Source organism: Loxodonta africana, chromosome 25 (genome assembly GCF_030014295.1).
Source record: "Loxodonta africana isolate mLoxAfr1 chromosome 25, mLoxAfr1.hap2, whole genome shotgun sequence".
NCBI lineage: Eukaryota > Metazoa > Chordata > Mammalia > Proboscidea > Elephantidae > Loxodonta > Loxodonta africana.
In genome coordinates, this window is record NC_087366.1 from 16,093,988 (window position 1) to 16,117,431 (window position 23,444).

A 23,444-nucleotide genomic window follows, 5' to 3' on the forward strand; every position below is an offset into this window, starting at 1 on the left:
CAGATTACCGCCATGATAAATTAATGACCTTTAACCTAAACACTACCCACATCTACCTCCATTGCTTCAATAATCATTAATACAAATACTCACAAATCTGCGTCTCTAATGCAGACTCCCTCTGAGATCTAGATTTAGATATCCAACTGACTGCTTGACATCTCAACTTGAGCGCCTTAAAGGCATTGTCAAACTCCACCTGTTCAAAACTGGAGTCATCCTGCCTTTGTCTCCTCTCTGAGGGAAGGATACTACTGTCCATCAAATTATTTCCCCTACTTATTTTATTTTAAAAAAGGATTTCAATAAGATTTTATAAATAATAGTCAATATCAGCTCATGGTCTCAATAATTAAAATTTAAACAAACATTAAAAATTAATGAGGGCTTAACATGTCACGGAAACCCTGGTAGCATAGTGGTTAAGAGCTACAGCTGCTAACCAAAAGGTTGGCAGTTAGAATCCACCAGGCACTCCTTGGAAACCATATGGGGCAGTTCTACTCTGTCCTATAGGGTCACTATGAGTCGGAATCGACTCAACGGCAACAGGTTTGGTTTGGTTTTGGTAGCATGTCATAAATGAATTGAAAGTAGTCTCTATGAGTTGGAAATCAACTCAACTGCAATGGATTTGGTTTTGGTTTTTCATGCTGGAAATGGAAGCGCTTCTTAACAAGTAGCAGATGGGCACACTGAGGTAAAAGTTGTGATTATTCGTAAGGGTTGCCTTAATTAGCAACAAATGATACAGGTTCAAGCCCATGTGGGCATCCATCCCTGACTCTTCTTGTTCCCTCATCTCTCCATCAGATCAATTAATCCTATTGATTCAATCTCTTAAATACTTCTAGAATTTATGTGTTTTGTTTCTGAAACACAAAACACAAATCTAAAACACATCTCAGTCCTCCTGGAGAAAAGGGTTAAGCCCTCAATTACTAGCCAAAAGGTAGTTCATATCCACCCAGGGGCATCTCGGAAGACAGGCCTGGCCATCTGCTTTTAAAAGGTCATAGCCTTGAAAACCCTATGGAGCAGTTCACTCTGCACACACACGAGATCACCATGAGTTGGAGCTGACTTGACAGAAACTAAGAACAATGCTATTCTATTGCTGTTAAAATCCAAACCACACTTTTCAAATTGGTTTCAAAGGCCCTCTTCCATCTGCCACCTTCTACATTCCCACTGTCCTCTCTATCACTCTTAGGCCCTATATCACTCTTAGGCTCCACAGCAAACAGCCCTTGGTTCACTAAATGCAAACAGAATTCTCCAGGTATTTGTAATGTTTTCATCCTCTTCACAAAGCTAACACCTATTCATCCTTAACGTCTCAATTAAATGTCATGTGTACCTGATACGTCTTTCCACATACCCACCTATCATAGCTCTCAAAGCATTTAATTTTAATTGGCTATTTAAAGGTATGTTTTCACCAACAGAGTATAAGTTTTGTGAGAGCAGATCTGTCTTTCTCAGTCATCTTGCTATCTTCACACATGGCATAGTGCCTAGTATCACCCATCCATCCATCCATGTCCAATTTATATGTTGCCCATTTTCTTCTTCCGGGAACACTACTGTCTCTTAGTTTCCATGACACAAATTTTACTCAGCTTTCCTCCTACCGACTGTTCCTTCTCGGTTTCCTATTTAGGGTTCCCTTTCCTGTCTTCCTTCTTATACTGGTGCATCTGAAAGCTACTCTACAGTAATTTTTTGTACATATTCTTTTTACTACTTCTAAGACATCCAACTTCAGCCTATATATTCGTGTCTCCAACTGTATCTTTTTAACTCATTAATCTCTTTCCTATAGGCTTGTCTCTCTGACTGCCTGGAGGTCATACACACAGCACTTTCAAAATGAATTCATCGTCTCGCTTTCTAATTGATCATCACTCCTAATTTTTCAATTTTTACTTGATAGCACCTAGCTCAATGTCTTGTTAATATTGGGAGTTATATGAATATTTTTGTCAGTTGAAAGACAAGGGGAAAGAAGGGAAGGAGAAATAGAGAGGAAAAAAGAGAAGAAGAGGTAGAAACAGGAGCTGATAATATATGACTAATATGTAGTAAATATAAATTTACTAGATAGCAAATTTTACTCTTTAAAAGTAAACAAATCCTTTTGCAGGTTGGATAATAGCATGCTTCTTATAATCAGCCTCAAGGATTTTTAAAAATGGTAATAATAATTCATAATTAACAACTCGTTTTTCTACATAAATGCATGCTTTTAAAGTTTTTCAAAAATATTCTTCCTTCACTGAAATCAAATTATTCCCCCTACTTATTTTATTTTAAAAAAGACTTTCAATACGATTTTATAAATAATAGTCAATTTCAGATCATGGTCTCAATAATTAAAATTTAAACAAACATTAAAAATTAATGAGGGCTTGACATGCCATAAATGAGTTTAAAGTAGTCTCTCTGAGTTGGAATCAGCTCAACTGCAATGGATTTGGTTTCGGTTTTTTATTCTGGAAATGGAAGCGCTTCTTAACAATTAGCAGATAGGCACGCTGAGGTAAAAGTTGTGATTATCCATAAGGATTGCCTTAATTAGCAACAAATGATAAAATTTCATGCAATAGAATAGCTTTTCTCCCCGGTCAGTATAGTAACCTCACCTCCCACCACACAAGTGTTCACGCTCGTGCACACACATACACACCTGACACATGATTTGGCCTATTGACTGGTTTTTCAATTGACCAACCCACTACTAATTCCTGGAGAAGGTTCAATCAGTATGAGATCCTAGTTGTAGATGCTAACAGGCATATTACTCAGCTAGAAGAGGAGAGTCGTACTATATAAAAATTATAATGACTAATATGTTTAGGCTGAGGAACTCTATCTATAGTTGATCTTGAATTAACTATACAAACTGATACTCAGGACAGTTCAACATCATCTAAAAGCACTTATTAGTGTCCACCTATGCATTACAATCATCTATAGATTATAGATGTGATTTTAAGAACTGACACAAAGAACAAAAGGTTAAACTAGAGGCTGTGTCTTTCAGTTTACAGGGAGTTGATCACACTTACCCCAGATGTTGACATTATAGTTTTTCTCGGTTTTTCCAGCAACATTTATTGCCTCACAAGAGTAACGACCAGTGTCTTGTACTTGAGCATCTTCAATCTGAAAATAAAATCGTACTTTGAAACCACACATTTTCTATTCCACAAGTAAATGAGATTTTCCATTAATGCTATCTCTGTTGTCTTATTTTTCATTTTTATTCTGAAGAATTTTAACATATAGAAAGCAGAGAGACCATTAGAATGAATGGCTATACAGCCATTACTCAGATTTAACATTTACACAGATTTACCAGGTTTTATTATTTTTTTTATCTATGTCATATTACATTTTAATCTGGTGTATACTGGTGGCTGTAGGTGTAGGAAAAAAAAAACAAACCCACTGCCGTCGAGTTGATTCCAACTCATAGTGACCCTACAGGACAGAGTAGAACTGCCCGATAGAGTTTCCAAGGAGAGCCTGGAGGATTTGAACTGCCGACCTTTTGGTTAGCAGCCGAATTTTTAACCACTACGCCACCAGGGTTTCCAGGTCTAGAAAGGCCCCTTAAATACAATCCAGATAATATATAAAAAGCCTAAAATTTCTGATAATTTTTTTTTAGAGTTTATAATATATAATCCTTATACGTCCAAGACACTGTTTAGTAAAATAATACCCCTATTAGTGGTTTATATGTCTTTTCCCCACATTGGGTTTGTAACCTTCCTCAAGCCAGTTATTATATTTAATTAGCTTCAATTTCCTAGTACGTAGTCTGGTGCTTGGTAGACAATTGGGTATTGGCAAATATTTTTCCACCTATTTATTTGCAACATGCATCAATGCTAATTCATCATTCATTTACTGACCATTCAGTAGTTAATGAGAACTTTGTGCTAAGCACTGTAGGTGAAAGATATAAAGAAATGTAATGTACTATATGGTGTCTGATTTAATGAGTTCACATACAGTTAAGAAGATAAAGCATATGAACATAAAAGAGTTTAATAATAATATAAAGTGTAAATAAAAATACTAGCTAATACGAGAGGTATGGCAAGCAGTATGTGATTGACTGCCAAATGAGTTTTCAATCAATAATTGCTAAAATATTCAAAAAAGGGAGAGTCACCTGGGTTGGAACGATTAGTGAAGGTATTTAGCATAGTAGGGGTGCATAGTAATAGGAACTCATTAAACACTTAGTAGTTGACCGATGTGAACAAATAGAGCTGGAATTTAATCAAAGCATAGATAGAAAATCCAAGAATATTACACCTGAAGAAGTACTTAAAATCCAACCTCGTTATTTTACAGATAAGGAAACTCAGAATCAAGGAAGAGATTTAAATTGACCAAAGTCCCATAACCACTCAAATCTAGACTCCAGATGCTAAGTGTCAGTAATCGCAGGCCTCCATGTCTCATAAATAGAGTCAGTAGGTGGAGTGCTTACTGTATGCCAGGCAAAATAAAATGATAAGACTCTGTTACATAATCAAGTTAAAAATGTGTGAGAATCGTTTCGGGTTCACAAAGTATATAATCTCAAAAAAGCTATGATAATTTAAACGGACCCGTTAGGTTTGAGTTCTGTAGGAGTTTTTACTTCCCTGATGTCTTCCCCTACCCTCCTCAATGGGACCTGCACACTGGTCTCCTGCTCACTTTCAGTGTAGAGAGTCCATGGATCTCATGATTCCTTCAACAGCACCTGCCTCCTGCCTTCCTAGCCCCATCAGAATCTGTGCTCTGAAGATACATGGATCCAATTCCCACGCAAATTTGCTAAGATGGTCCTAATCACATACGCTCTCCTTTAGCCGTGCTGGGACTTGTGTTCCCACAATTGTCTCCCCCGTCATTCAGTCAGAACTGAGGTTCCAGAACTTGGGGCTGTGCGTGTTTTTGCACAGGCAACTCGACTGACTTATTACTCTTCCCTCTATCAGTGATTCTGATCCTTCCTTCCTCATCCAGCTCCATAATTACAAGATCTTAATACCCAAGGTCTTTACCCTCTTGGAAACCCTGGTGGCGTAGTGGTTAAGAGCTGTAGCTGCTAACCAAAAGGTCGCAGTTCAAATCCACCAGGAGTTCCTTGGAAACCGTACAGGGCAGCTCTACTTTGTCCTATACGGTTGCTATGAGTTGGAATCGACTCAACGGCAAGAAGTTTGGTTTTACCCTCTTGCCTCCAACATGTACTTTCATGCTCCCTGCCCCTCCTCCCTGTTGAAGCTCTACTGCTCTTCCTATGCATTGACACACATCACCAACTTCATTTCTCAAGAATCTCTGTGTTTGCCAGTTATAACTTTCCTTTACCAAGAGGCTATGCGGTGTAGTTCAGTAGAAAGGACTCTGAAGCCATACTCCCTGTGTTCAAGTCCTAATTCTGCCACTTAATAACTGAGGGAAGATTACTTAGTCATCTGTTCTTCAACTGGGTTATTATAAGCATTCCAGTGGCCTACTGATTTCCCAAATTCTAACTCCTTACAGTGCCTTTCAACGTCAGTTCTTATTTCACTCAATTCGACCTTATCAACTTTATTTTCAAATATTTACTTTGCTAAATTCTTTTTCAGCTAAAAGATATTATTCTCTTTCCTTGATAAGCCCTTTCACTGCATCTATCCTTAAAGAGCCAAGTAGTCTTCCAAGACTCATCTAGCCAACCACAACTTCACCTTTGCTAGCCCCCCAAAATGTACTGTTTTTACCACCCAGTTGGTAATTAATTCAGTCTTTCTGTACTTAACACATTTTTTAACTGAACTGTTATTCAATTTTTCACATGCTAATGGGAAATTAGAAGACACCCAAGGGTAGGAAATGTGTCTTATACTTTTATATGTCACTATCAAGAGTATCTAGAATGGGTATTTGCTGATTGGTTGACTGACTGAAGATGAGGTGCTCCTTAAGGTATTCTACAATATTTTCCTGGATGCATTTTTTTTTTCTTTTGAGAAGACTTCTAGCTACAAATCTTAAAAGATAATTAAACATTTAAATTTCTTAAGCATAAAACTTAAAAATATTATAAACATCTACAATTAAATGGTTCCTGGACTTTTCGAACACGAAATTAGTAGAACACTCATAAAAGAGTCATAGCTAAACCATGAGGTTAAAAATAATACAAGAAGTAATAAATGAAACAATAGCTTTACCTTCAGCACGCTTCCATTTTCAGAGATACTGAGGCCTGGTTTCTTCAGCAAGGGGCGGCCGTCTTTTAACCAAGTCAGAGTAGGTGGGGGAATAGCATCGCTCTGACATAGCAACTCCACAGCTTGGCTAATGAGGACAGAGACGTTCTGTTCTTCTCCCATAATATTTGGTGGAACTAAGTGAAAGATGGGTTTTCCCTCAGGATAAAACAGACCAGCATACTGTTTGTCTTCATCGCTGTTGTTGTTGTTAGGTACTGTCAATTAGGTTCCAACTTAGAGCAACCCTACAGGACAGAGTAGAACTATCCCACTGGGTTTCTGAGGAGTGACTGGTGGATTTGAATTTCCAATCGTTTTGGTTAGCAGCTGGGCTCTTAACCACTATGCCACCAGGACTCCTTGTCTTCATTAGTCATCACGATATATACTGAATAACTTTATTGGTTCTTTTAAGATATAGAATCATAATCATTTTAACATACTCACTTTGCATCATTTGGTTCAGAATCAAATGTTAATAATAGATTAATGTGTTCCTCTTGAACAGAAATATTCATAACTTTTCATTTAGAAAATTTCTAGTACTGGAAGCTCTCCCCAAGTGTGCAGTTAAGAAACTTCTAGAACTGGATGTTGCTTCTTAAGGTTTTCAAAAACAAATTGCTCATAGAGTATTTTGGAAAAACAAGGAATTAAAAGCAAATACACTTTCAACATGTGTTTGAGTTTTTTTTTGCAAAAGAACTCAATTTCATAGTAGCAGAGGGGGAAAAAAACTGAAAGAGATTAAAGAAATCATCCTGTTCTACCTCACAGTGTGTAAAACATAAAATGGGTGACAGAGAAGGGCTTATTCAAGACAACATGACTGATGTTGGCAAAGCTAGGAGTCTTCGGAATCACAGTTTAGTGCTCTTTACGGTTTTCCACGGTGTCTGTCAATTTTCTATAGAATGAAATCATGCGAAATAAATGGCTCAGTAAAGAACAAACTAAATCAGCGACCAGCTAAGCAGCATACCACAATTACATAAAAAGAGGAAATGAACTGAAATTTTAATAAGATTAAAATTAGAATTCCCTGGCTATGAGACTTGTCAGCTGCTGAAATATGCTCATGGAGAAGTTTAAGGAATCTCCTCCCTTGGGTGCGTTCAGGCGTAAACAACCACTTGTCTTAAATGGTTTAGGTGCGGCCCTGCCAAAAACGAAAGTGTGGGTTTCATAACCTCTCAAGGATTCTTTCAGGCCTGTATAGTATAATTCAGAAAATATAAAGAAATAATGAAACCAGGCCCGTTACAAAAGGGCCATTCTGAAAAAGCAGAGACAGGCATATCCTTGACCATTTCTTACTAACTCCCATAAATACTCAGGATTGTAGAATACGTATCATATTTGTAGAGAAGTCACATTGTTTAAATTGCATTGAAATGGATAGTAAGGGGCTTTTCAGATGCTTCGGTAGAAAAAAGGCTTTTTTGGTAAGAAATATTAGTGGAGTCCATTCGCATTGTTTTGGGCTTGATACCCAACATTGTAGCAAACATGACAATGAATGAAAAAGGCTTAGACTAACAGCATGGTATTTCTGTAATTATGAGACTTCTCTGCTATCGTGTCTGCCACAGAGGGAAAAGAACATGAATTAAAAAGGCATTTTCATGGGCTGTTTCTGGACTTGTGCTAAGCCCAAAAGAACTGCTGGATGCTAAAGGAAGCAATACCCTGCACAATGGCTCGAACAGACCAATGGAGCATTTGTGCAGAGATTGGTGATGACCTTTCTGCTGAATCCAATAGCAAGCATACACAGACATCTGGCTCTCGATAAGCTTAAAACTAATCTGTGCGGGAACAGAAAACAGTTGGGCTGTTTCTGATATGCGACACATTAGGTAAAAAGGAACACAGTTTGTATGAGATTAAAACTGCTATAATATTACCAATGTAAGCACAATTAGTGCCATTTTCTAAAATATCATGAAAACAGATACATTCACCAGTCTTTTTCTTAGCCAGGAAGCCCTAAATTGAACAGCTGATTTCTACAGCTTGGAAATAATTTTGGGTAAAGTCTCTTGTCATTGGATAAAAAAGTACCATAACTGTGTAAGAATATGTTTATCTTAGATTATTTGCAGAATTCAGAAAAGAACAGAAATTCTTTACGGCTGTTTATAAAAGTGAAAGTCAGAAATAATTTAAGAAAGCAGAATGCTAATTTATTTCCAAATATTTTTCCTTCAATTACTTTTCTTTACAGCTAAATGAGTTGAATCAAGTTCAAAAGAAAACCAGATTTTAAAACTGAAAGGAAAAAATAAAAAAAAAAAAATAGAGCATTTGTTTTTCAAAGAATATAAAGTGAGCCTAATTACAGCTAAGAATATATATCACTGCAAACCGCATCTATTTTTTTATGCTCGGTCTCTCACTTTCAAATCTTGTTTAGTCTGAGAGCACAAGGTTCCACCCTTTCGATCCTTAGCTTCCTTAGATCTTATCCCTGTGTTGCTTAAGAAGGGGTGTGCTCTGGACCAATTTCTCTTCCTATACTTTAAACTTGTTACATTTAATTACCAAAATCAGAGTTGTGATAGGGTTATACTTGTGGAGACATGGAGAATGTGTGACCTCTAAGAAAGTTCTCTGAACTGAAAAAAAAAAAAAGAAATTTTTTTTAAAAAGGTACCATAGGAATCCAAAACTTTTTAAAACTCAATTCTCTTGTGTATCTCAGAATATAGCAAAATATAATCTGAATTTATAACACCAGGGAGAAAATTCTTTAATGAACTACTCTTGTAACAGTATGAAAAAGCCATTTTATCCACTTTCTACTCCTCCTACTGTCCTTACACTCAACAATGTAAATATGATGGCGACTTTCCTCTGAGGAGTAACATCCATTAGGGTCCAATTAAGGAGCTCTGGTGGCGCAATGGTTAAACGCTCGCCTGCTAACAGAAAGGTCAGTAGTTTGAACACACCAAGTGGCTCCGCAGGAGAGGAGACCTGGCGATTTGTTCCTGTAAAGATTTCAGCCTAGGAAACCCTAAGGGGCAGTTCTATTCTGTCACAGAGGATCACTATGAGTCGGGATCAACTTGACAGCACACAACAACCGGGTCCAATTAGGTACAAGATTACCAAGGTTACTGCTACAAATACGAGAATATGTAACGTATGGAAGCAATGCTAATAGTGGAGTATATATTAGAAACTAATTTCAGATTAAACATCTGTTATAAATTTATAATTCTTTAATAGCTTGCCATGTATATATACATACATAACAGCTCACCATTCAACTTTTACACCAACAGGAAAAATCCTGGCTTTCTGCCTGAAAGGGTAGTGTAAAATTATCCTAGCAACTGATAAAGAATAGTGATGTACGTTTCTGTAACTCCCGGAAAATATCAACTCTCAATCATCTCCCAGGCCCACTTTGACACTAACCAATGTAGAAAAACCCAGATTTTCATTACTAAAACTCAGCCAATATCAATGTCACTTCCTCTGTGAGTTTAGAGGAGCTATTGTATCACATACTTTTTTTTGTATTGTGTCACATACTTAGATTGATGGATGAACCATTCTCTAGGATATTTTATATTGGCAGCCTTCTAGTTCCTCATAAAGCATAAAAGTGACCCCATGAAAGAAGGCAGTTAGAATCCCTGGGACTGGGCATTATAAAGCCATCTGGTATTTCAGATGCATCACAATGGCAAAAATGGAAGTCAGATGTGGAACCATGCCAAATGCGACAGGGAGAGAAAAGACGGATGTCTAGAAAACCCTTTAGTAATCTGCTGATGATGACTGGGATTTATTACCTTCATTAGGTATACATGGCATTCATGTTGTAAAAATGGATATTTTTATGAGAAAAATTATATAACATTATACGAGTTACTTGTGATCATTACATTTGCTTTCAGCAAACTTAGGAATCAGTCCACGTGGTCTGGAGGAAAAAGATTAAGTCTTATATTTAGTATTGATTGCAAAACATGCTTATTGTAATTATAAGTAACAAGTAATAAAGTCACAGTCTTGAATACGATAGATGGAGAGAGCTACATGATCAGATACTTGCTTTGGTGAAGAGATTTTGTCTTCCAAAAGCAGAGGTGCTATCCAAAGTCATGTTCTTCACAGTACTCTACACAACCAATTACCTACGTTTTGGATGTATGCATTTTAATTTCTCACAACTTTAAAAAGGAAAATCAGTTAAAATCAAATATAAGGCAGAGATATGGAATTTGATTGGAATTGATCTTGTAATATTGTCATTTCTATTGTTCATGGTTCTTCATTGTCAACAAATTCCCTTAACTTCCTCCATGATTTTAGGACCTAAACACATCTATATTACAGCAGAAAGAATTATTAAAATATCTCACCATATACTCTGAGGTCAATGTCCCTTTGTTTTTCCCCAGCAGCATTCACTGCCACACAGGTGTATCTCCCCGTATCACTGATTTGGGCGCTGGTCAATGCTAAGATGCGACCCCCAGAGAGAACCTATCAATGATAAGAACACTCAATAACAAATATATCCCTGGCAATGGTCAGTCTAAATAGAATTCTTCTCTTATTTTATGAGGCTGATCAATTGACATTTGCTTCTAGAAGGATTTTCTCTTGGTTTTTTTTTTTTTAGGTGGGCAAGCATCATGTAATGTCTCTCTCCTCCCTGTGGAAAAATGTGAGGCTAGAACCAAACATGGTAATAGCCACTGAAAACAAATCTCTTTAAAAAAAAAAAATCTCTATATACAGGATTAATTGCAGGTCAAATTTCATTCATACTCACTACAGACAAAGAGATCCATGGAAGGTGGGGAGGGATGAGAAGAAGTGGAATTAAGAGGAGCCAATTCTCCCTCTAATTCTTTTTTGGGTGAGTAATTAAGAAGTTAACACTAACAGAAAAGTAGTAGTCAAATTCATTAGTCACATCCATTGCCCTTTTGTTCTACTGATCCAGTTGTACCTCTAAAATGCCTTTATAATTGTATTATGAAATTCTGTTTTTATTGTTGATAAACATTTCTTTATGTAAAGTATCTCTTGTGGTGGAGGTGATGGGGGGAGGTGTGAATACAAATGAAAAGTGCCTAAAACAAATGGGTTGAAATATGAATGCAAAAGCACCTACATATGAGGTAAGGAGATCATTCAAATGATGACCCTTAGAAATACTGAGCTTTTAAGGAACTGTTTTAAAACCCAGTTGCGGGTCCCTGGTATTTGCATATACAAATATGTACGTATTTGGATAACATTTGTTAATCATTCATTGTTCTCCAAATCTCTTCAACAGCTTTACCTGTTTGCACTTTCTGTATTGAATGATCAGTATGAGATTTCACCAAAGGAATGAAAGAGGGTACCTGAATTCCATTAGCAAAACTAGAGACCGGACTCCCATCTTTTAACCAGGTCAGACTTGGAGCAGGGATCCCTCTGGCTTCACATTCTAATCTCACCAGATTATTAACCACCACTGCCACCAAGTTATTGCTGCCAGAAATGGACGGAGGTACTGAAAGAGTAAGAAAAATAAATAAAATATGTTAACATTACAGAATATTTCATCTTTAGATAATGAAAACAATATGGAATTTTCCACAAAGTGTCTTTACAGGTTTTTTTTTCTTTGAAGACCTTTTACAAGCAGCCCTGGTGGTGCAACAATTAAGCACTTGGCTGCTAACCAAAAGGTTGGCAGTTCAAACCCACACAGGAGAAAGACCTGATGATCTGCTTCCATAAAGGTGACAACCAAGAAAGCCCTATGGGGAAGTTCTGCTCAAAGCAACATGAAGTTGCTATGAGTTGGAATTGACTTGATGGCGCTCAACAACAACAAACCTCTTTTACATCTCTCATCAGAGCCATCTGTGAGATAAGCAGGGCAAGCCTCAATATCTCCAATTTACAGATGAGGAAAAGGAGATTTGCTACTTGTTAGGATATCCAATTTCATGTCAGAGTTGAGGCTAGGATGTTCATTTCTTGATTTCCAAAATTATATATATATATGTAAAACCGCTGCCATCAAGTCAATTCAGACTCATAGCAACCCTATAGGACAGAGTAGAACTGCCCCATAGAGTTTTCCAAGGAGCAGCTGGTGGATTCGAACTGCCAACCTTTTGGTTAGCAGTCAAGATCTTAACCACTGTACCACCAGGGCTCCATACATTATACACACACACACACACACACACACACACACCCTCACCCCCACTGTAGTATATTACAATTTCTCTTAATGGTAATATTAGAGGTAATTACTTTAAATGCTTCTTAAACTAATACCTATGATTCTGTTGGAGAGTATTTACAAGTACATTCTTATAATTTGTTGATAAGATCAACGACTATTTCAATAACTCAACTAAAACAAATTTAAATTAAACAGCATGTGAAATTAGGAATTATAATAAGAATCAGGTTTATAGGTTTTAGAACACTGTGCCCTTAAATAAAGATGACAATAACACACTCTGCTAAATGTTTATACCAGAATTTTATAGAGGAACCTAGTCATGTTGAATGTTGCCTTGAGCCAGGATGAATCTAGAAAAAAGCAGCACTCACCGTGGACCTGCAGACTGTAAAATAACTCTGTAGCTCCAGCTGAGTTGATGGCCACACATTTATATATGCCAGCATCTGAGATTTGGGCACTTTCAATATCAATGATCTGTCCTCTGTTTAAGAACAACACACTTGTGGAACCTGAGAGTGGACGATTATCTTTGTACCATGTAATAGCTGAAAGGGGGAGGAAAGAGAAGACGGTCTGTAAAAATTTACGTATACTAAATTGGAGTTTATCTGAAATATTAAAAATGGTTTTATTCTTATGTTTATCATTCAAGTTTAATTTGCTTAAATAAACATCATTTTAGGATCGACTATTAGGGGGAGAAATTTCTAAAGAGCCAAGTCTTTCTAAGACTCCTGAAAATGATTTTAGAAAAAAAAATTCTTTATATTATCTTTAATGTCTCAATATTCCTTGATAGTAAATTTTCTACCTACTGTATTTGTGTTATGTATATTCTTCTAATCTATACAAATTTGATAATCAAAACCAAATACTATGCACAATGTTAGCCTTCAAAAATTTTATATGAGTGATTGAGACCTGGTGGCGCATTGGTTAAGAGCTCGGCTGCTAACCAAAAGGTCAGCAGTTTGAATCCCCCAAGCACTCCTTGGAAACCCTACTGGGCAGTTCTACTCTGTCCTATAGGGCGGCTATGAGTCAGAATCGACTTGATGGCAATGGGTACAGTACCAGTGATGTGAATCAACAAAACAAAATAATATTCTCATCAGAATGACTGTAACTTATTATCAAATGGATTAGTTTCATTAAGATAATCTTAAAGATTATAAAACTATTTTCAGCGTAAATGGTTGTAAAATACAATATGGGCAGCAAGAAGATTAAGGTATTCACACATTTCTCCATTGCTTCAATGGAGAAATTATTTCATTCAACTAAAAGCAATGAAAAATTTAAAATCTCATCTATCTTATCATATTCTTATTAACGTTTTACTCTTGAAATATATTCGATAACTTTTCCTTTGTTAGTAATTATTATATTTTGCTCATAAACAGTTTCATTTATTCCCAGAAATCTTCAAATGTTAGTAAGTTACAGAGTCCAAAAGTAAACATACCAGGCAAAGGGTTTCCAGCTGCCTTACACTCCAGCTGTACAGGGTTGTTCAGCACCACAGTCTCATTGAGCATCTTCCCTGCGTTCTCCAGACTGGGTGGTTCTAGAAGAGGCCCAAACAGATAATTAATTCACTTAAGTAAGATATGTAAACTCAAAAAGTTTGCTGAGTGGAAATGATATTTTCTTTCTTTTCTTCCTTCCACATATATACATTATATTTGGAATAAAAGCATACTATATAGGGTTTCTATGAGTCAGAACTGACTCGACATCGACAGATTTATTAAGTAGAATTGAAGAACAGGATGAAAAAAGATCCTAATATGTTTTCTGAATCATTCCTCTGTGTACAAATAGGAAAATCTTTAGAAAAGTGCATTAGCAGAATAGTAAAAGTAACTTAAATACATATTATTTTTATTCCAAGTACTGGTCTGAGGATGCATTCTCTACCAAGCAGTAATTTACACTATTTAAACTCTTCCATATCTCTTTCAATATCTACCTAGATCTTTAGACAGTGCTGTCTTAAACCGTTTCTGAAAAATGGAAATCCATTTTTTATTTATGAGTGTTTTTTCTTTTGATATAGCATTTATATACCATTAAATTTTTAGTACAATAAAACAGAAAACCAACGGCTTTAAATAATTACTGATAACACTGCTCTATAATTTAATGTACTTGTGAAGCAGGGACTCCTAAAGTCTTAAGGGGCATACCATAAAAGGAATAATAATTTGAAACAGAAATTCTAGATTTTTTGACAATATCTCAAGGACTGTGGTAGGGATTCCAGGCATGAAAAAATTACAAGGGCACTAAAAATGCTATTGATAACAAGTAAATATCTGAAGTTTATAGAAAAAAAACATTTTAAATATTTGCTAAATTTAACTCATTCAGTGCACTAGAGGGCCCTTCACTATACACACCACATGAAATCAATCACTCTGGAAATCTAGCAAAAATGAAAAACCACAGAAAGGTAACAGGAAAAAGAGTGATTAGAGCTAAGTAAGATGGCAGAAATAAGATCAAATACATAAATCAAGAACATAAGTATGAATGGGTTCATATCCTTGTTTAAAAAAAAAATCTCACACGGGATTAACATTACTTTTTTTAATTAAAGATGCAAGTGTATAAAAAGCACAAATAAAAGAACCACAAAAAGGTGTTACAGTAAAGAGTTACATATATATATCTCTCTCAAGACAAAGAGAAATATAAATTCCTGACAAACTGGAATAAGAAGAAAAATCATTAAAGGTGACAAAAAAAGCATGCTTTGTATTAACTGAAATGTTACAATTCATGAAGGGTCTGTTATAATGTCAATGCTTGTCAATGCTATATACATCGAATCATAAAGCAAAAATTGTTCAAAGAAGAATCTGAAATCTCTAACAAGTGGCATATTTCAATATATCTCCTTCAGAAACTGTGCAGTGAAACAAAAAATAATGTTATTGAAGATTTAAAAAATAAAATTACCCACCCTGATTGTACTTATATTTATTTATATTTATATAAATTTATAGTTAATAAAGTTAATATTTATAGTTTATTTATTAACTATAAAGTGGGGTGCAGAATTTAAATTCTTGTAAAAAAAAAAAAAAAAAGACCATACTTAATGGCCTGACTGAGACTAGAGGAACCCCAGAAGACATGACCCCTGGACTATTTATATTTATAGTTAATAAAGTTAATATATATATACAGTTAATATATAGTTAATAAAGAATATATATTCTTTTCAAATGCCAGTGGAATAATTTCAAAGAAGACTATATATTGTTGCTGTTGGGTGCTGTTGAGCCTACCCAACTGACAGCAACCCCATGTGACAAAGTAGAAATGTTCAATAGGGTTTTGTTTTTAGGATTATTCTTTTTAAAAATAATAATAAAATTGTGCTTTGGGTGAAAGTTTACAGCTCAAGTTAGTTTCTCATACAAAAATTTATACACAGATAGTTATGTGACCCTAGCTGCAATCCCTATAATGTGACAGCACACTCCCTTTTTCCACCTCAGATTTTCCGTGTCCGTTCAACCAACTCCTATCCCTTTCCGCATTCTCATCTTGCCTCCAGACAGGAGCTGCCCATTTAGCCTCCTGTATCTACTTGAACAAAGAGACACACTCTTCACGAGTATTATTATATGTTTTATAGTGCAGTCTAATCTCTGCCTGAAGAGTTGGCTTCGAGAATGGTTTTAGTTCTGGGTTAACATAGAGTCCAGGGATCATGTCTTCTGGGGTTCCTCTAGTCTCAGTCAGGCCATTAAGTATGGTCTTTTTACATGAATTTAAATTCTGCACCCCACTTTACTCCTGCTCTTTCAGGGACTCTCTGTCGTGTTCCCTGTCAGGGTGGTCATTGGTGGTAGCTGGGCACCATCTAGTTCTTCAGGTCTCACACTGATGGAGTCTCTGGTTTATGTGGCCCTTTTTGTCTCTTGGGCCAGTATTATCCTTGTGCCTTTGGTGTTCTTTATTCTCCTTTGCTCCAGGAGAGATGCTTCTTAGATGGCCGCTTTCAAGCTTTTAAGACCCCAGACACCACTCATCAAAATGAGATGCAGAACATTTTCTAAATAAACTTTCTTACGCCAATTGACCTAGATGTCCCCTGAAACCATGGTCCCCAGACCCCCACCCCTGCTACTCTGTCCCTCAAAGTGTTTGGTTGTATTCAGGAAACTTCTTAGCTTTTGGTTTAGTCCAGTGGTGATGACTTCCCCTGTATCGTGTGTTATCCTTCCCTTCACCTAAGATAATTCTTGGCTACTATGCAGTTAGTGAATTCCCCTCTCCCTCTCTCCCCATCCTAGTAACCATCAATGAATGTTTTCTTCTGTATTTAAACCTTTTCTTGAGCTCTTACAATTGTGGTCTCATACAATATTTGTCCTTTTGCAACTAATTTAACTCAGCATAATGCCCTCCAGTTTCAACCATGTTGTGAAACGTTTCGCAGGTTCATCATTGCTCTTAATCATTGTGTAGTATTCCATTGTGTGTATGTACCATAATTTGTTTATCCACTCGTCCACTGATGGGCACCTAGGTTGTTTTCATCTTTTTGCTATTGTGAACAGTACTGCAATGAACATGGGTATGCATGTATCTATTTGTGTGATGGCTCTTATTTCTCTAGGATATATTCCAAAGAGTGGGATTACTGGATTATATGGTAATTGTATTTCTAGCTTTTTAAGGAAGTGCCAAATCAATTTTCAAAGTGGTTGTACCATTTTACATTCCCACTAGCAGAGTGTAAGTATTTCAGTCTCTCCACAACTTCTCCAACATTTATTATTTTGTGTTTTTTGAACTAATGCTACCCTTGTGGGCTGAGATGGTATCTCGCTGTAGTTTTGCTTTGCATTTCTCTAATGGCTAATGATTGTGAGCATTTCCTCATGTATCTGTCAGCCACCTGAATGTTTCCTTTGGTGAAGCACCTGTTCGCATCCTTTGCCCATTTTTTTAATTGGGTTATTTGTCTTTTATTGTTAATGTTTTGCAGTATCCTGTAGATTTTAGAGATTAGAACCTGATTGGATATGTTGTACCAAAAATTTGTTCCAGTTTCTATAGATTGTCTTTTTACTCTTTTGGTGAAGTCTTTTGATGTGCATAAGTGTTTGATTTTTTGGAGCTCTCAGTTATCTAATTTCTCTTCTGGTATTTGTGCATTGTTAGTAATATTTTGTACACTGTTTATGCCATGTATTAGGGCTCCTAGCATTGTCCCTATTTTTTTCTTCCATGATCTTTACCATTTTAGACTTTATATTTAGGCCTTTGATCCATTTTGAGTTAGCTTTTGTGTATGGTGTGTGGTATGAGTCCTGTTTCATTTTTTTGTAGATGGATATCCAGCTATGCCAGAACCATGTAATGGACTTTGGGCCTTTGTCAAATATCAGCTGCTCATAGGTGGATGAATTTACATCTGGATTCTCAGATCTGTTCCACTGGTCTATGTACCTGTTGTTGTACCAGTACAAGGACGATCTTACTACCATGGCGGTATAATAGGTTCTAAAATCAAGTAGTGTGAGGCCACCCACTTTGTTCTCTTTTTTTCAGTAATGCTTTACTTATGTGGGGCCTCTTCGCTTTCCATATGAAGTTGGTGATTTCTTTCTCCATCTCATTAAATAACGTCATTGGAATTTGGATTGGGATTGCATTGTATGTGTAAATTGCTTTGGGTAGAACTGACATTTTCACAACATTTAGTGTTCCTATCCATGAGCAAGGTGTGTTTTTCCACTTATGTAGGACTCTTGGTTTCTTGCAGTAGTGTCTTGTAGTTTCCTTTGTATAGGTCTTTTACTTCTCTGATTAGAATAATTCCTAAGTATTTTATCTTCTTGGGGGCTGCTGTAAATGGTATTGATTTGGTGATTTCCTCTTCGATGTTCTTTTTGTTGGTGGAGAGGAATCCAACTGATTTTTGTATGTTCATCTTGTATCCTAATACTTTGCTGAAAGTTAGTTCCAGAAGTTTTCTTGTGGATTCTTTGGGGTTTTCGGTGTGTAAGATCGTATCATCTGCAAATAGGGATACTTTTACTTCTTCCTTACCAATTTGGATGCCCTTTATTTCTTTTTCTAGCCTAATTGCTCTGGCTAGGACCTCCGCCACAATGTTGAATAAGAGTGATAAAGGGCGTCCTTGTCTGGTTCCCGTTCTCAAGAGGAATGCTTTCAGACTCTCTCCATTTAGGATGACGTTGGCTCTTGGCTTTGTATAAGTGTCCTTTATTATGTTGAGGAATTTCCCTTCTTTTCCTATTTTGCTGAGAGTTTTTATCACGAATGGGTGTTGGACTTTGTCACATGGCTTTTCTACATCAATTGATAAGATCACGTGGTTCTTGTCTTTTGTTTTATTTATGTGATGGATTACATCGATTGTTTTTCTAATGCTGAGCCATCCCTGCATACCTGATATGAATCCCACTTGGTCATGGTGAATTATTTTTTTGATATGTTGTTGAATTTTATTGGCTAAAATTTTGTTGAGGACTTTTGCATCTAAGTTCATGAGGGATATTGGTCTGTAATTTTTTTTTTTTTTTTTGGTGTCTTACCTGGTTTTGGTATCAGGGTTATGCTGGCTTCATGAAATGAGTTAGGGAGTAGTCCATCCTTTTCTGTGCTCTGAAATACCTTTAGTAGTAGTGGTGTTAAGTCTTCTCTGAAAGATTCGCAGAATTCTCCAGTGAAGCCATCAGGGCCAGGGCTTTTTTTCTGTTGCAAGTTTTTTTCATCATTTTTTCAATTTCTTCTTTTGTTATAGGTTTATTTAGTTGTTCTACCTCTGTTTGCGTTAGTTTAGGTAGGTAGTGTGTTTCTAGAAATTTGTCCATTTGCTCTGAGTATTCAAATTTGTTGGAATACAATTTTTCACAGTATTCTGTTATGATTCTTTTAATTGCAGTTGGGTCTGTTGTGCTATCACCCATCCCATTTCTTATTTGGTTTATTTGCTTCCTCTCTTGTTTTTCTTTTGTCAGTTTGGCCAATGTTGATCTTTTCAAAGAACAGGCTTTTGGTCTTGTTTACTCTTTCAATTGTTTTTCTATTCTCTATTTTATTTATTTCTGCTCTAATTTTTATTACTTGCTTTCTTCTGGTGTTGAGGGCTTCTTTCGCTGCTTTTCTTTCCTATCTGTTTGAGCTGTAGGGTTAATGGTTTGATTCTAGCCCTTTCTTCTTTTTGTATGTGTGCATTAATTGCTATAAACTGACCTCTGAGCACTGTGTCCCAAAGGTTCAGGTAGGATTTGTTTTCATTCACATTTGATTCTATGAATTTCTTTATTCCATCCTTAATTTCTTCTATAACCCAATAATTTTTTAGCAAGATGTTTTTCGGTCTCCCTATGTTTCATTTTTTTTCCCTTGCTTTTCTTGCTATTGATTTCCACTTTCATGGCTTTATGGTCAGAAAAGATGCTTTGTAATATCTCGATGTTTTGGATTCTGTTAAGGCTTGCTTTATGGCCTAATATGTGGTTTATTCTGAAGAATGTTCCATGTGCAGTGGAAAAGAAAGTATACTTGGCTGCTGTTGGATGGAGTATTCTGTATATGACTATGAGGTCAAGTTGTTTGCTTGTGGCATTTATATCTTCTGTGTCTTTATTGAGCTTCCTTATGGGTGTTCTGTCCTTCACTGAAAGCAGGTGTGTTGAAGTCTCCTACTATTATTGTGGAGCTCTCTATCTCTGTTTTCTGTGCTGTTAGAGTCTCTTTTACGTATTTTGGAGCCCTGTCATTGGGTATGTAAATATTTATTATGGTTATGTCCTCCTGGTGTACTGACCTTTTAATAATTACATAGCGTCTTTCTTATCCTTTGTGATGGATTTTGCTTTAAAGTCTATTTTGTCAGAGATTAATATTGCCACTCCAGCTCTTTTTTGATTGTTGTTTTCTTGATATATTTTTTCCTATCCTTTGAGTTTTAGGTTGTTTGTGTCTTTAAGTCTAAGGTGTGTCTCTTGTAGGCAGCCTATAGACAGATCATTTTTTTTTTTTTATCAATTCTGCCACTCTCTGCCTCTTTTTTGGTGCATTTAGTCCATTTACAGTCAGTGTAATTATTGATAGGTATGAGTTTAGTGCTGTCATTTTGATGTCTTTTTTTGTGTGTTGTTGACAGTTTCCTCGTTTTACTTAATTTTCTGTGCTGCATCGTTTCTCTTTATGTATTTTCTTTTCATCTTTTTCATTGTTGTTGATTTTGTATTTTCTAAGTCTTTATGTTTTTCTTGTTTTTTATTTTGATTGTAGGATTGTTAGGTTCCTTTGCGGTTGGTTCCCTTAATATTTATTTCTATTTTTCTAAGTTTAAACCAATCTTTTATTTCTCTATATTGCCTTGACTTCTTCTCCATATGAAAGTTCTATGATTACAATATTTAGTCTCCCTCTTTTGTTTTAATGTTGTTATCTCTTACATACTGTGTATTTTTGTGCCTTCCCTATCTGGGTTGATATCTGGTTGTTCTGTCCTGTGTTCTAGTCTTGGGTTATGATCTGATGTTATTGATTTTCTAACCGGAGGGCTCACTTTAGTATTTCTTGTAATTTTGTGTTTATTTATTTATTTTTTTTACAAATTCCCCAAGCTTCTGTTTATCTGGAAATGTTCTAATTTTGCCATCGTATCTGAGAGACAGTTATGCAGAATATATGACTCTGGGGTGGCAATTTTTTCCCTCCAGGATTTATATCTATCATCCTATTGCCTTCTTGCGTGCATGGTTTCTGCTGAGTAGTCATAGCTTATTCTTTTTGACTCTCTTTTGTAGATCACTTTTTTGTTTATCCTAGCCACTCTTAAAATTCTCTATTTACCCTTGGTTTTGGAAAGTTTGATTATATGTCTTGGCGACTTTCTTGTGGAGCCTACCCTGTGTGGGGTTCAATGAGCCTCTTGGATAGATATCTTCACATCTTTCATGATATCAGGGAAGTTTTCTGTCAACAAATCTTCAGTGATTCTCTCTGTATTTTCTGTTACCCCCCCCCCCCCGTTTTGGTACTCCAATCTCTGATAGGCTCTTCTTCCTTTAAAAAAAAAAAAAAATTTTTTTTTTTTTTGATAGACTCCCACATAATTCCTTGGGTTTCATCTTTTTTTTTTTTTAATCTGATTTTTTCTCACATAAATTGTTGTCAAGTGCCTTATCTTCAATATCACTAATTCTGACTTCCATTGCCTCAGTTCTGCTCCTACGACTTTCCACTGAGTTGTCCAATTCTGCAATTTTATTGTTAATCTTTTGGATTTCTGTTTGCTCTCTATGGGTTTTTGCAGCCTGTTAAATTTGTCATTATACTCCTGTATAACCTTCTTAAATTCCTCTGTTGCTCTGTCTTTGTGTTCTTTGGCTTGATATGCATTTTGCCTGATCTCCATTCCGATCTCTTGAAGAGCTCTGTATACTAATCTTTTGAATTCTACCTCCAATAATTCCAGGAAGTTATCTTCTCCTGGGAGGTTTCTTGGTTCTTTGTTTTGTCACTTGCTGAAGCCATCATGGTCTGCCTCTTTATGGGATTTGATAGTAACTGCTGTCCCCAAGCTATCAATAAGTTATTATATTTATTAATTTTATGTTTGGTTACTCTGTCCTAGCTTCTTGTTTTGTTTTTACATGCTCAAATAGGCTGGTCATATGAGATACTTTGATTATTGGCATCTTTGAAGCTCTCACATCCTGTGATTAGAACTGTTACTAGTTATGTGGGCCCAGGAGTCCATTTACTTTCCTTTGTGTGGATTCAGCTCAGGTGCCCAGGTTATCAGTCACCAAGTGTGTGGTATAGGTTCTTACCTACAGTTCTAGAGAGGCAGGGGTGATTGGAATAGGCACAAGTATCTGGCTGCAGTAGAGGGTCATGTGCTGAGCAAGTTAGTGAGGGCTGACAGCTGTCCCTGAGTGCCTGGGTTGAAGGCGGGAAGGTGTGTCCTTGTTTCCTAGAGTGTGTAGGTGGGTAGGTTTTGTAGCCAGATTTGGGGCATCCAATGTTATTGGCTATAAGGATTAGGAGGGACCACTTATTCTCAGACTGCTGTCGAGGGTGGCTAAGTGGAGTGAGCGGAGCCAACAGTTCTCAGGTCCCTGAGGTGGTAAGTGAGAACCCTGCTTAATGGGCAGGGCAGTGTCAAATGCCATGAATCTGCCATGCCCCCTTAGCCATTGCTGTTGAAAATAGGCTTCAGGTATACCCTACTGTATTGTGCTAATGAGGTCCTACACTTTTGAAATGGGCCCAAACAGGTCTAGGCAGGGGTGAAAGGCATTCAAAGTCTGGCCCCCTTATGCCTGTGCCTAGGCAAAGGGGCTGTGCCTGCCCCAAGTTCTTGGCTTAAGTGAGCTGGCAGATTATTTTTTCCTTTTTGTTAATTTGGTCTGTCTCCAAAGCTGGGAGAATGACTCGGAGAACAAGATAGGTCCTATTTCTGGCCCAGAGGGCACAACAACCACTGAAGGCAGACCAGGATCCAAAGCAGAGCAACAGGGGGCGGGTAAATGGGAGAGAGGTACTTCCCAGAGGCAAGGGTTTTTTTTTTTTTTTTTAATCCCATGCAGTATGTTAGACGCTCTACTTAACTTTTGCCAATTCAGCACCACTTCTCCCTTGTTCTGGAGGCTTGGGCACACTCTCAGCTGCTCGTTTTCTCATGATGAAGAAAACACATCCCAAGCATTACTGCTTGCCTCAGCCTGTACACACCAGTTGGTCCAGCCTGCAGTGTGCCAGCCAGGTCAGGTCTGGCAATTCCTCTCTGCTTCTGAACTGTCTTTACCTCCTCCTGATGCTCAGTCTGACTCCTCAACTTTGTCTTTGATATTTAGGGATCCTGGGTTGTCATATATAATAGATACACTTTTTTTTTTTTTTCAGGTCTCTATTGTAAGAGGGACCACAGGAAGCAT

The 23,444-nt window shown here is 36.7% G+C and overlaps 1 protein-coding gene across 1 annotated transcript in view; it reads right to left on the reverse strand.

The window, feature by feature from the left end:
- HMCN1 (hemicentin 1) overlaps positions 1–23,444 on the reverse strand; it is a 551,217-nt gene that overhangs the window by 151,964 nt on the left and 375,809 nt on the right. The window contains exons 37-42 of the mRNA XM_064276506.1: positions 13,961–14,062; positions 12,864–13,040; positions 11,651–11,802; positions 10,655–10,778; positions 6,234–6,409; positions 3,072–3,168 (exon numbers count right to left, since the gene is read on the reverse strand). Coding sequence (XP_064132576.1) covers positions 3,072–3,168; positions 6,234–6,409; positions 10,655–10,778; positions 11,651–11,802; positions 12,864–13,040; positions 13,961–14,062 — 828 coding nt within the window. The remainder of the gene's footprint in view (positions 1–3,071; positions 3,169–6,233; positions 6,410–10,654; positions 10,779–11,650; positions 11,803–12,863; positions 13,041–13,960; positions 14,063–23,444) is intronic.